Source organism: Felis catus, chromosome E1, assembly GCF_018350175.1.
Source record: "Felis catus isolate Fca126 chromosome E1, F.catus_Fca126_mat1.0, whole genome shotgun sequence".
In the NCBI taxonomy this organism is placed as follows: Eukaryota; Metazoa; Chordata; class Mammalia; order Carnivora; family Felidae; genus Felis; species Felis catus.
In genome coordinates this window covers 56,885,297-56,899,115 of record NC_058381.1, presented here as the reverse complement: position 1 = coordinate 56,899,115, position 13,819 = coordinate 56,885,297, and the positions used below count along the sequence as shown (strand labels likewise).

The 13,819-nt window shown below is 47.9% G+C and overlaps 2 protein-coding genes across 12 annotated transcripts in view; one reads left to right on the top strand and one right to left on the bottom strand.

The window, feature by feature from the left end:
* The window catches only part of MFSD11 (major facilitator superfamily domain containing 11), a 26,838-nt gene extending 15,839 nt beyond the window's left edge, over window positions 1-10,999 (bottom strand). The window contains exons 1-8 of one of the 4 annotated variants that reach the window (XM_023244053.2): window positions 10,861-10,999; window positions 9,465-9,635; window positions 8,854-8,909; window positions 7,224-7,331; window positions 6,229-6,308; window positions 6,014-6,110; window positions 4,717-4,775; window positions 4,080-4,224 (exon numbers count right to left, since the gene is read on the bottom strand). In XM_023244053.2, the coding sequence (XP_023099821.1) occupies window positions 4,080-4,224; window positions 4,717-4,775; window positions 6,014-6,110; window positions 6,229-6,308; window positions 7,224-7,331; window positions 8,854-8,909; window positions 9,465-9,560 (641 nt within the window). In that variant the 5' untranslated portion in view covers window positions 9,561-9,635; window positions 10,861-10,999. The other 3 variants (XM_003997183.6, XM_019818304.3, XM_023244056.2) reach the window with 3 other exon arrangements.
* On the top strand, window positions 10,525-13,819 carry SRSF2 (serine and arginine rich splicing factor 2). 8 transcript variants are annotated; one of them, XR_002738110.2, is made up of 4 exons: window positions 10,525-11,153; window positions 11,372-11,682; window positions 11,967-12,070; window positions 12,775-13,819. XR_002738110.2 is itself a non-coding variant. In XM_023244058.2 (3 exons), the coding sequence occupies exons 1-2, from the start codon at window positions 10,792-10,794 to the stop codon at window positions 11,673-11,675; spliced, it is 666 nt and encodes a 221-aa protein (XP_023099826.1). In that variant the 5' UTR covers window positions 10,525-10,791; the 3' UTR covers window positions 11,676-11,682; window positions 11,967-13,819. The 8 variants fall into 8 exon arrangements, 2 of the variants coding, with proteins under 2 accessions (XP_023099826.1, XP_023099827.1); XR_006589696.1 differs by having other exon boundaries at window positions 10,526-11,153; window positions 11,372-12,070; window positions 12,775-12,876; window positions 13,382-13,819; XR_006589694.1 differs by having other exon boundaries at window positions 10,526-11,153; window positions 11,372-12,224; window positions 12,775-12,876; window positions 13,382-13,819.

The following is a 13,819-nucleotide window of genomic DNA, read 5'->3' as shown; positions in this document are numbered from 1 at the left end:
GAGCCGTGGGACCATGACCTGAGCCAAAGTCGGCCACTTAACCGACTGAGCCACCAGGCACCCCTTTAAATAACATTACTTACAAAAAAAAAAAAAAAAAAGAAGCAGCCTCATGGAGATCCAGTTGACTTATATAAATGAATTACTGACACAAAAAAGGTAGTCTGTTCTAACGGACAGGAAAACCTCTTTCTTCACCATAAAAACGCGTGCCTTGCCTGGAGGCAAATACTCTTCAGATTCCAAATAACTGATAGGACGGCTTGTAGATGGATAGGCTCGGATGTAGGATTTTAGTATTTTACATTTCAGTACCCAAATAAGTTAGGAACTGATTTATATGCTCTCTAGCCTGTTACAATACAAGCGAGCCAGCCAGCACTCGGGTGCAAACCAATGACCTGTTAAAGGAAGCCATTTCTAGTAGAATTCTGAAATAAGACGACCCCCAGGTCCTGCAAGGAACGGAGCGGGCAGAGTACGATCACTGCGAACCCCTCTCAAGCCCTTCAACACCTTCCCATCTCATGCCCAGCCTACCTCTTTAAGGTCCTGACTTTGAAGACTGGCAGAACGGGTCACCCCAAAACATGCCGCTTTGGAACACTGATTAGGTCGAGCGGTAGGCACGAGCAAAACAGCACATGGGGGGACAGGCTTTCTCGGAACTCCCCTCATCTGCCTAAAGACAGATCCTCTAGAAGGAACCCAAATGTTACAAATCACCTCCGGAAGTTTCATCACATAGGGAAGATGGACTCTTGTCACCAGAGGGGAGACCAGACATGGACAGCTTGTCACAAACTATGTCTCCCATCTATTCTTGCAAGGGTCCGCTCCTCCTTCCGAGAAATCACTCTCCCCTAAGACGCCTCTATCCTCCTCCCCTTTCCCGATTTAGACGGGTATTTAATGCCTAAATTCTGAGCCATCCTGGGAAATCACTCATTTTCCCCTGGGGTTTCTTCATGTCTACACGGACCATACGTGTTAATAAGTTTCTGATTGCATTTTTCCCCTCGTTCATCTTTTATTACGGGGGTCTCAGCTAAGAACACGAAAGAGTGGAGGGAACATGGTTTTTCGTCCCTACGTCTTAAATGTTACCTTCTCAGCCTTCTCTGGCAACTCCATCTACAATTTTACGTGCATGTCATATCAATTACATACACGTGACTACTGTATCCTAGAATTGCGAGGCATCCCCGCCCCCCCACCTCAAGCCCATGCTTCTGTAGCCTGCTCTGTTTTAGATTTCTATTTTCTCATCCTGGATTGCTAAGAGGTACAGGATTCTCTGGGAGGAGGGTGATAAAAACGTTCTAACATTGGTTGTGAACCTCGAGATCATGACCTGAGCCGAAGTCAGACACTTAACCGACGGAGCCCCCCCAGGCGCCCCTCCTTCAGTGGCTTCCAATCACACCCAGAAACTCCTGTCTCCGCTTCCCAGAACGGAATCCCTGCCTGCTGCAGACACTCCTACCTCTACTCCCTCCCCGGGCTGACTCCCACGGGCCTCCCTGCAGCCCCGGCACACACCACACCCGTCTACCACCTGGTCTTGGCAATCAGTGGCCATCAGCTGATCGTCCCTCCTCCCCAGTCAGGCCGCAGGGAGCCACCCAGCTCCCCACCCCCAATCCCCTTTCGCTGCCTTCTTAGCATTTCCTTTGCAGTTTTACACACATGGAGTCTACACCCCCTCTAAAATGAAGTCCCTCCAGACCAGGGACTTCTCGGTCTTGTTCGCTGCGGTATCCCTCAGGTTGAGAGGGGGGCTGGCAGAGAGTCGGTGCTGTTTATAGACTAGAGACAAGGAAGCTTCAAGTTGGGGAGACGCTTCAGGAAGAGAAAATGCTAAAAAGGCTGATCAGCACTCCTCAGTACTGTGCCTTATCAGTTACACGATCCTCCATCGGGGAAGTTCCCTAGAAAAAGGGAGGGGATTCTTTTTGTCTGCACAGCACACACAGCTGACATTTGCTAAAAGAACAGGTGTTCAGGGGCGCCTGGGTGGCGCACTCGGTTGGGCATCTGACTTCAGCCAGGTCACGATCTCGCGGTCCGTGAGTTCGAGCCCCGTGTCGGGCTCTGGGCTGATGGCTCAGAGCCTGGAGCCTGTTTCCGATTCTGTGTCTCCCTCTCTCTCTGCCCCTCCCCCGTTCATGCTCTGTCTCTCTCTGTCCCAAAAATAAATAAACGTTGAGAAAAAAAAAAAAAAAAGAACAGGTGTTTAATTTTCGCTGAATCTGTGGTGTTCACGTTGACAGAATCTCCAACATCTATCAGTTTATGCTTGGTATATACATATACAGTTTACGTTATATGTACACGTTATATATATATGTACATATGTACACATACACACGCATAAATACACATGTTCAAACCAAGGTCACGCCTCTCTTTTGCTTTAAACAAACAGTGAAATTTTGAGTGCTTAACGAACCGATGACTGGAGAGGTTTAGGCCTTTGGGGGATTAACAAGGCAGCACAGAACACCCCGTGCAAACGTTCTAACAATACAGGAAGAGCGATAAGGCAATCTTCACAATTTACTGACTCACACACAAAGCAAAGCGAGCCTGGCAAAGATTTCTCATTTCCTTCTCCTCCAACCTGGATGGTACCTGCAGAGAAATTGTCTGTGATGTTTTAGTTTTACTTATAACTGAAATATGCTCAAGTTAATTCACAGTTTGTAGAAAAACACAGGCCATTTACTTGTTTCCCCACTGGGACCACCCTGGGGAAGACCACCCACCTGTATAGGTTAGCACAAAACCAGGCACCTCACGTAAGAGACTGGGTGTGACCAACTGTTGATGGCCCTGCCACTCACATGTGCCACAGGAATGGGGGAATTTTAGGGGTTGGACCACGCAAACCGTAACTGAGGGCAAAAACTGTCTCCAATGTAACTTGATAAGGCTGTTATCTTTGCACATTAAAACACACGGGACACCGGCTGAACTGAAGGAGGAAACTGAGACCCAGAGGAACTAAGGGGATTATTGCTACTGTCCAGGGTCATATAACTTGTCAGCCGCAACCTGGGATTGGGCTCAAATCCCCTGTAGGCTCTCCCCCTCCCTCTTCTGCCTCTCCCTTCCTCCTCCCCAGAGCTACCCTTTATCTTCATTCTCTTGGCTTTAAAACTCTTTCCTCAGGGCACCTGGCTGGCTCAGTCAGTACAGCCTGCAACTCTTGATCTCAGGATCTCAGGGTCATGAGTTCGAGACCCACATTGGACATGGAGCCTACTTAAAAAAATAAATAAATACAAATAAAACTTTTTCCTGCCCAATGTTGGATTATCAGTTAGGACTACGAAAAGGTTACTAATCCCAAAACTAGCTCTACTCAAAATATATTTTGGGGGCACCTGGGTGGCTCAGTCAGTTAAGTGCCTGACTTTGGCTCAGGTCACGATCTCACGGTTTGTGAGTTCGAACCCCATGTGCTGACAGCTCGGAGCCTGGAGCCTGCTTCAGATTCTGTGTCTCCCTCTCACTCTGCTGCTCCCCTGCTCACACTCTGTCTCTCTGTCTCTCTCAAAAATAAATAAATATTGGGACGCCTGGGTGGCTCAGTTGGTTAAGTGTCCGACTTCGGCCCAGGTCATGATCTCACGGTTTGTGAGTCTGAACCCCATGTCGGGCTCTGTGCTGACAGCTTGGAGCCAGGGGCCTGCTTTGGATTCTGTGTCTCCTTCTCTCTCTGCCCCTTCCCTGCTTGCGCTCTGTCTCTCTCTCTTAAAAATAAACATTAATAGGGGTGCATGGGTGGCTCAGTCGGTTAAGCGTCCGGCTTCGGCTCAGGTCATGATCTCGCGGTTTGTGAGTTTGAGCCCCATGTCGGGCTCTGTGCTGACAGCTCGGAGCCTGGAGCCTGCTTCGGATTATGTGTCTCTCTCTCTCTCTCTCTCTCTCTGCCCCTCCCCCGCTTGTGCTCTGTCTCTCAAAAATGAATAAATGTTAAAAAAAAATTAAAAAAATAAACATTTATATATACACGTATACGTATACATGTTTTTGTTTTTTTCTAGATAGAAAGGAACATGCCAACTTCTTACTCGTTGACTTCCAGGTCCTGGTCATCAGAAGACTCATCTTCTCCCAGGACATTTTCAGACTCTGGTTGCCGAATGAGAAAGAAAAGAACTGTCCCCACCAGGCTAATCACTGTCAGGGCAATAAACACTGTCCTTCGGTCACTCTCTGGAGAAAAAAAAAAGAAGAAAGCACATAGCACCAACCGCGCACAACTTCAGAGTCCGCATTGTGTTCAGAAGCTGTCTATGACCATCCAAACATTTCCTCGTTAAATGTTTACTTTCCTGCGTTAGTGAAAATCTCAAATAAAGAACTAAATAGAATACCTCCACCTTTGTCTTTCAGTTTAAAGGAATACCAATAAGCCAAAAGAAAAACAGCACAAGAGTTTTAATCATACTCTGTAGGCAAAGAAGCGTACAAAAGTCTAACATTATGGTCATACACAGCATAACCTTCTGTACCTCGAGATGCTGCTTGAGGCACAGGCCACGCACTAAAATCCTGGCTTAATACAAGGAAAAAAAGTTACTGACAGGTAAAATCTGAGAGGACTTCAGGCAGCACGGTTCACTGCCACGATATGAACAAAGCAATAATGGATACTTTGCGGATGTATTCGAACATGTCTGAATAAAGCAAAGTGAATAAACAAACCTGATATGTGAGTTTTCCCTTGCCAAGCAAAATATATGTAGAGATTTCCAAAGAACAAGCTGGGGGAAGAAAAGGGAGAAGAGGATGTTGAGGACTTATTTCCACATTTACAGTTTTTAAAGCAATGTTTCCATTATTTGTTAAAAAGAGGGGAGGGGGCATATATAATTTTAAAAGTAGCTACCGGCGGCCTGGATCATTATCGACGCCACCTTGACCCTTTTCTGAAAACTGTCACTGACCCAGATGGAATTCAGTCTCCTCCCACGTGACAGTAACCTGATTCAGAACCACCCTACAAAGACTTGACTCGCTCTGAAACATGTGATTTATTGGCACTCTGGAAATGACTATGTGGAAGCAGGCTGATGCTACTTCTCAAATCCTATATTTTAAAGAATCTCCAAAAAAAAAAAAAAAAAATCCATGATTTAGTCACCTGCATCTAATCAGATGCTTTACTTAACATACTTTCCCGGAGAAAGAACCTTTCGCTTACACTCCGGTTTCTTAACATAGACCCCCCCCCCCCCCGCCTTACACTAAACATCTGCATTTGTGAAACCTTACCAACACCCCAATTTGGGGTGATATCCATGAGGGTAAATCCTCAGGACAGATTCCATGATAAAATGACTGTTTTTGCTTTCTACTTAGGAAATATATAACATGCTGTATGTTGCTCAGTGTTGATATAATTGGACTCACTTTTGAAGTTTTTTAAATAAAACGTATTTATTTTTCAGTAACTCTACACCCAACGTGGGACTTGAACTCACAACCCTGAGATCAAGAGTTGCATGCTCTACTGACTGAGCCAGCCAGGCGCCCCTCACTTTTGAATTTCAACATACTTGTTAATAGCTATCAGGTGTAGCTCAGTGGGAAGGCCATGGTCTTTGGAATCCAGGTAAGGATGGCTTAAATCAGATCAGTTACTGCACTTTTAGGCCTCTGTTTTCTCATCTGTAGAACAGAGATAATACTTTCTGGTGTCATGACGTGGTGAGGATTACTGAAATTTAGTCATGAAGCCAACAGTCCCTGCCTGAAATATAGCAGGCGCTAAATACGTTATGGTTAGTATTAGTATTATTTTCTATTTACTCATCATGAATTACAATGAGGTAGGTCCATGCGTTTTATGTAATTCCGTAAAATTTTAAATTTGAATCATATGCAGCTACAAACTCAAGTCATGTAACACGGAAGACCTGAATTTTCAATACAGCAAAGATCTAAAAAATGGTGTGGCAAAATAATTAAAGGAAAGATTAAGCTCCAGAAGGACTATTACCTAGATTGTAAGAGTGCCCAGAAAATCCCACTGTTTCTCCCGATAGTGTGCTCATCTGAATTTATTGTCAGGCAATTTCCTTGTGCCGTCCAAAGCACTAAAATTCAAACCGAAAGGTTATCAAGAGAATGTCATCACTTAGCTTTACGTACTAAACACATGACACTCTTAGATAAATCCCAGAAGACAGAGAAAATAAGCATCAAGATGCTTACCAGCAGCTGCGATCCCAATGAAGACAGAGGCTGTGTAGAAGGACCATGGGAAAGGCTGGATAAAAACGGCAATGTACATGCTAAAATATAACAGGTCAATGTATTACAGTCAAACAATACCTTAAATAGAATGCCAAGTATGCCTTCTAGGAATCGACTTTGAGGATTCTCTCTCTCTTTTAATTCAACCTGTAAAGGACTTCTCCAGCGTTGGGAAAAAAGGGACAAACGTGACCTACTCATTTTTTTTTTTTTTGTCTTTTAATTTTTGAGAGAGAAAGAGACAGAACGTGAGCAGGGGAAGGGCAGAGAGAGAGAGAGGGAGACACAGACTCTGAAGCAGGCTCCAGGCTCTGAGCTGTCAGCACAGAGCCCGATGTGGGGCTAGAACCCACGAACCGTGAGATCATGACCCAAGCCGAAGTCAGACACAACCAACTGAGCCACCCAGGCGCCCCGTGACCTACTCATTCTTAATTTACTGTTTCAAGTTTGTAAGATCAGACACTTGAACGAAGGTTTGCAATCGGCCTCTGCCAATTGCTCAGCGCATGCTGGGACTGTAGTTCTGCAACCCAGAAAAAAAGCTTAGTTCTTTCATCTGAACGAGATCTCTTTCACAGAAAGAGAGTTTGGGATACTATTTTTATTAATAGTAAAACAAAAGGAAATACGCACATGTCCCAGGACATTTAAACAACATGGTATCCCAGGGCATCAAGGAGAGAACCAAATCCCTAAAATACTGCTTGTATTCTATGTAATCCAAGTGGGCAGATTTTTTTTTTTTTAAGATCTTTTTTTTTTTTTTAATTTAAGTAATCTCTACACCCAGAGCAGGGCCTGAACTCACAACCCCGAGATCAAGAGTCGCACGTCCACCGACTGAGCCAGTCAGGCGCCCCCAATTTGGCACATTCTTGTCAAATATTTCCTGCGTGTTTGAAAGGTGCTGAAGGTGTTTGGGTGATATGAAAGAAAATCATACTACTCACCTGTAAAATAAACCACTTGCAAACATAGAGAGCTGAGGTCCTACAATGGCAACCACTGATGGTGTAATCAAATTTGAAGCTGAGAACACTCCATAAATAATTGCCATGCTGTGCACATAACACATAAAAGGAAAAAACAAAACCCTTGAATCGCGGTCTCAAAAGTGCACTTTTTCAAATCTACTTAAAGTGTATGGGTTTGTTTTTTTTTTTTTTTTACATAAGCATTCATTTCTTTAGAGTTAATAATAATTCTCTCATTAAGCTGCATCTCATAACACAGTTTTCACTTATGCAAAATCTTGGGAGTCTCATCAAATTTCTCTTGGAATCAGCTTGCCCTGGACAGTAGTTTTTAAGGCCCTGGTAAATTGTAATAAAAGCTAGCAGCGTGCCAAGTGTTTTCCATGTTTTCTTTATTAAACCTGACAGTTCTGTGAAGACAGTATTATCATTACCCAGAAAAGAAGACCGGAACACAAGGGGGTTAAGTTACTTGCCAAAAGTCCAGCTGGATAGCTGGTGAATGGTTGGAGCCAAGACGCCATCCCTGGTAAGCTCATTCCAGAAGCCCTAGTCAACAGCCTGCCCTACACACTTAGCTTACAACTCCTGGCAACAGCATAAAATTTCGCTGTTATATAAGTAACAAGCACCGAGTTATCACTTGCTTAAACTGGAACTTATTTAACTCAATCTAACGGCCTCCCCTGAACATCATTCAGCTACCGGAGACCCGGCCCTAGTACGTGTGTCTTGCAGCAAAGTGCGACTGAAACCATTTTGAGGGTCCTCAACTCATTTACTAGCCTCTATTCATAAACCCAAAGTAAATCACTCTTTGGCTTCCATGAACCTCAAACAGCAAGCGTTCTTTGGAATGTACACGAAGACAGAGCGCTACAAAAAAAAACTAGGGTATTATTAACCACTGAGAAAAATGGATATTAACATTGCTTTAGTCTCAAATATCATACGGAAGATCCGTTTAGGATAGATAATAAAGAACCAAATAATAAGAGTTATGGGGGAAGGGGGTGTTGGTCATCACCTTAGAGTTAACTACAGAGAAATTAAGAAACCCGTATGTGTTTATATCCACATATGCGTTACATTCCCCGCTTGGATCACAATGAACGTCTTTTCATTTTTTTGTAAAATCGAGACTAAACACCTTAACAGAAATCTAAAAGCTCCTGATGGCAGCATGTTAATCATTATGAAATTACAAAAACAGGAGGACCAAATGTTTCAAGAGTCGTATAAAACATCCTCCGTTTAGGACTGAGAAGACATAATTAACGACAACACTTGAGTGTTTATTAAGTGCCAGGCACTGTGCCAAGAGCTTTACACGCGTCATCTGAGCAAGGAGATTGGGCTCACAGACAGAAGTAACTTGCCTAACATAAGGCAGTGATTAAGTCATGAAACCAGGATCTCAGACCTAGTACGAAATTCTACGTGAAACCTAGACTCATCACCTTTATCCTATTATCTTCTCCCAAACAGCCCAGGGGCAGAGAAAAAGCAATCACTACCGGTTCAATCACAACGTTACTGCCGGAGATTCTAAGATTCAGGTAACTGCCGTAGTATATGAAATATAGCCGATCGCACGGTACGGTACCTGGTGTATCCACTGCCGTGAAAATCTGTGCTATTTAAGCTCCTGATGACAGTTTGCTGTGTGGAAGATAAAGCTAATCAATGAGAACACTTTGCAGTCTCCCTCCCCATCCCCACCAAACTTTGTCTCCAAGAACTGAGAACGAAGTACTCCGTAAAATAAAATGCGGGATGCACCATGCCTGAATCCGGAAAGTCAACTATGAGAGATGAAAAAGACTGCAAGACAGGAAAAGGCAAACCGATGGCAGGGAAGGGGGCAGAGAGCAGCTGTAACTATGCCTTAGTACTAGTACCGGTAGTAGTACCAAGTATTCTCCCCGTACTAATGCAAACCTTAATACAGACAAGAAATAACAGGTCAACACATACAGACCCCAAGTCAGATCAGAGGAAGACCATACTGTTTAACACCCCGTCCCGATACCCTATTATTAGCAAGAAATGTCTGACACATCAAATTAAACTCAAGCATAAAAACGAGGAAGGGTAGGGCAGAAAAATAAAAGGTGCCGTTTAAGCGCGCTGTCCGATGTAATTAACGTTTATCATCATCTTTGGAACGCGTTTATGGTAGGCACTTCAAAGGAGGGAGAACAGATCCCGACTCACCGCCACATTTCCACAAGTTTGAAAGGCGGTGAACATAAACATAAAGGCAATTCCTAAAATAATAATGTTGAAAAGCTTTTTGGACTCCGGGGACATTTTGGCTCAACTCTGCCAGAGGTCAGCAGCGGCCCAGGGCGGTCGGCTCTCCTCGGGGCGAACCCACTGACGATCCTGGGGAAGGAAATGAGGCGGTGAGAACAGCGGACAGATCCAGGAGCAAGGCTGCCGAGCTGTCAACTTCAGTTCTCGGATCAGAATTCCCGGCCGAGGGTGAAGTTGTCCCCACGGGCAATCAGGACATTCCTAGAGTCCGATCCGAGTATGGACGAGCCCAACACTCGGAGAAGCGCCAATAACGTCGCTGCTCCAGGTTGAGGGGCCCGCGAGGGGGATTAGGGGGCCACGGCCGAGGTGCAGCGGCCGGCGCGGCCCCGCCCGCCCGGCCCTGACTCACCTCGGGCCACGCGACCCGGTCACCTGACCGCAGCCTCGGCGCCGGCCGCTCGGCCCGCTGGGAAATGTAGTCCGGCTCGCCCCGAGACGGGTAGGGCGCGCCGGGAGGGGAGCGGGGCCGAGTCCGCGCGCCCCAGCGGAGGAGGGGCTACAAAGCGGAACCCGGCGGAGGAGTCGGGAACTGCGGGAGGGAGCCCGAAGGGCTACGGGGCCGGGTCTGAGAAGGCTGGAGACAGCGGGGCAAGCGGGGGGGGGGGGCGAGAGTCCCCCCTCTCCGAGAGAGGCGAGAACGTTCCGCGGGGGCCGGAGCAGAAAAGCTGCGCGGCGCTCGGATACGGGCATGAAAAGGAGGCGGAGCCTAGAAGGGGAGCGCTTCCTGCCCCAACTGCGGGAGAGCGCCCGTCCGGCCTCGCTGCCGGAAAGAGCGTTTCGCGGGCTTTCCAACCGCTCGCCAATTCCGCTCCCCCTCCCAGCAACAGTGACTCCGCGCTTTTCGGCCCGCCCGCCGGGCTCTGCGCAGGCGCGCCGGACAGGGGCGGGGCGCGTAGCCGCGGCGCGGCGGGGCGGGGCGGGGCGAGCCAATCAGGGGATTCATTTCCGGGTGGCGCGGGCGCCATTTTGTGAGGAGGGCTATAAACGGGCGCTGGGGCCGACTGCCCGCCCAGTTGTTTCTCTGGTGGAGTCGGCTCCGTGGGTGTCTCGCTCGCGTCGCCCCGTCCGGCCTCTCCCAGCGTCCCCACGCGGGAGCCGACTGCCAGAGGCGCGGCGCGGCGTCGAGCCGGGCTAGTCCGAGGAAACCGCCGTCTCCGCCGCGCGCGCGGGCCCGCTCGTTTGTCGGCGCGCAGTCGCGGCCCCCGGCCGACTCTCCAGGGCCATGAGTTACGGTCGCCCGCCTCCCGATGTGGAGGGCATGACCTCCCTCAAGGTGGACAACCTGACCTACCGCACGTCGCCCGACACCCTGAGGCGCGTGTTCGAGAAGTACGGGCGCGTGGGCGACGTGTACATCCCGCGGGACCGCTACACCAAGGAGTCCCGCGGCTTCGCCTTCGTCCGCTTCCACGACAAGCGCGACGCCGAGGACGCCATGGACGCCATGGACGGGGCCGTGCTGGACGGCCGCGAGCTGCGGGTGCAGATGGCGCGCTACGGCCGCCCCCCGGACTCGCACCACAGCCGCCGGGGCCCGCCGCCCCGCCGGTACGGGGGCGGCGGCTACGGGCGCCGGAGCCGCAGGTGAGCGGGCCGGGGGAGGGCTGGGGGGGGGGGCGGCGGCGGGCGGGGTCACAAAGGTCCGCGGGACACGTGGCGGCGGGCGGGCGGGCGCGCGGGCGGCCGCGGCGGGGAAATGGCGTCCGGGCGGGCGGGCGGCGCGGTAATGGCGGCCGGGGCGGGCGGGGCGCGCGGCCCGAGGCCCCGCCGGCCGCCCTGACGCCCCGCCCGCCCGCCCGCAGCCCTCGGCGGCGCCGCCGCAGCCGCTCCCGGAGTCGGAGTCGCTCCCGGTCCCGCAGTCGCTCCCGCTACAGCCGCTCCAAGTCCCGGTCCCGCACCCGCTCGAGGTCGCGGTCCACCTCCAAGTCCAGGTCGGCGCGAAGATCCAAGTCCAAGTCGTCGTCGGTGTCCAGGTCCCGTTCGCGCTCCCGGTCCCGGTCCCGGTCCCGGAGTCCTCCGCCCGTGTCCAAGAGGGAGTCCAAGTCCAGGTCGCGCTCCAAGAGCCCCCCCAAGTCTCCCGAGGAGGAAGGAGCGGTGTCCTCTTAAGCAAATGGTAATGTCCGTGGGCGTCCGCGGCGCACGCACCACCCGAGCGCAGAGATGGGGTTTGCGGTAGCCGTTTATGATCCGTGTTGGTAGGAAAGCGACTCCCGACGTCGGGAGCGCGGCTGTGAGCTAACTCGGCTTTGGGAGTAATTCTGACGAGAGGGGTCTGCAGAGAGGATGTGCGTGGAGCTTAGATAATAATGGCTGTTTCGTGAACTGTTTGAGACCTATTAATGAAAATGACTATTTCTTGCTGTTTTTATCCAACGTCTGCATTTTCCCCCTTTAAAGCTGCGGTCTCCTGTTTGATAAAAGAATATTGGCCAGTATTGCAGATTTTAACTGATTTGGCTGATCCTCCAGGGACCAGTTTCTGTGGGCGTGTATTGGAGCAGGTTTGTCTTTAAACGTTAAAGATGCACTATCCTCTTAGAGCAAACAATCAGTTCAACTATTGTTGTACTGACTGGGACTTCATATTCTAACGGATGTGGCAAACGAATTGCAAAGCGGAGCAATGAACTTTTGGAACCCCAAAAAAGTTTACAGGTATCGCGCTGGGTGGGGAAAGGATAGTGTGTCTTTAACTCTTAAATTGTTTGGTCCTATTTTTTAAAAGGAAAGGGCCCTAAGTAGCTCGAGATATTTAAAGCCTTTATTCTCAATTGCCAAACGTTTCATTTGAAAGCTAAACATTTATCGTAAAATAGACTGTCTGATTTCAAGTTTTGGTTTGGATACGGTCCTTTTTTTTTGTTTTGTTTTTTGTTTTTTGTTTTTTTTATTCCCCCTCTCTCTTCCTTTTTTTTCCCCCTTCCCCCTCCTTTTTCTTTCTTTTTCCCTCCCTTATTTCTCACCTTGGTTATTTGGCCAAGATTGCATAAACACAAATTTGTAAAAGCGGATGGTTAGTCTTTGTGAAAATTTCCCAATTGGGCCTTTCTTTAAAAAAACTGATAATGGCTGGGTGGAACCTTTCCGTAACCTACTTGTTTCACCAGAGCCTTAGTCAGTACATGCCTGAAACTGAAACCATGTGCACTTTGGGTAACTTCCTAGCGATGGAAGGTAAACTGAACTTTTTTCTTTTCAAACCTAGATGTGGCCACGAGCAGCGTAACTAAAGGAAGACTTGGGGGAAGAGGACCACACACTCAGTCCATCGAAGAGTCCTTGGAACAAGCAACTGGCTATTGAAAAGGTTATTTTGTAACATTTTGTCTAACTTTTTACTTGTTTTAAAGCTTTGCCTCAGGTGGCAAACTTCATTTTATGTGCCATTTTGTTGCTGTTATTCAAATTTCTTGTAATTTAGTGAGGTGAACGACTTCAGATTTCATTATTGGCTTGGATATTTGAGGTAAATTTTCCTTTTTGTTTATATAGTGCTGACTTTTTTTGTTTGAAATTAAACAGATTGGTAACCTAATTTGTGGCCTCCTGACTTTTAAGGAAACGTGTGCAGCCATTACGCACAGCCTAAAGCTGTCAAGAGATTGACTCAACATTGCCTTCATTCCTTAAAATTAAAAAGCTACAAAAGTTGGTGTCAGTTTGTTTGTATATGTTATTTACCTTCAGATCTAAGTGGTGATCTGAACCCAAATTTGTGTAAAGACTTTTCAGGTGAAAAGACTTGATTTTTTGAAAGGATTGTTTACCAAACACAATTCTAATCTCTTCTCTTGTGTATTTTTGTGCACTAGGCGCAGTTGTGTAGCAGTTGAGTAATGCTGGTTAGCTGTTAAGGTGGCGTGTTGCAGTGCAGAGTGCTTGGCTGTTTCCTGTTTTCTCCCGGTTGCTCCTGTGTAAAGATGCCTTGTCGTGCAGAAACAAATGGCTGTCCAGTTTATTAAAATGCCTGACAACTGCACTTCCAGTCACCCGGGCCTTGCATATAAATAACGGAGCATACAGTGAGCACATCTAGCTGATGATAAATACACCTTTTTTTTTCTCCCCTTCCCCCCAAAATGGTAAATCGGATCATCTTCATGTATGAACTTAAAATGCGGAAAATGTTAAGGAAGCAAATGGTTTGTAACTTTGTAAGTACTTATGACATGGTGTATCTTTTTGCTCATGGATATTCTGTACTATAACCGTTGTTTCTGTAGTTTAATTAAAACGTTTTCTTGGTGTTA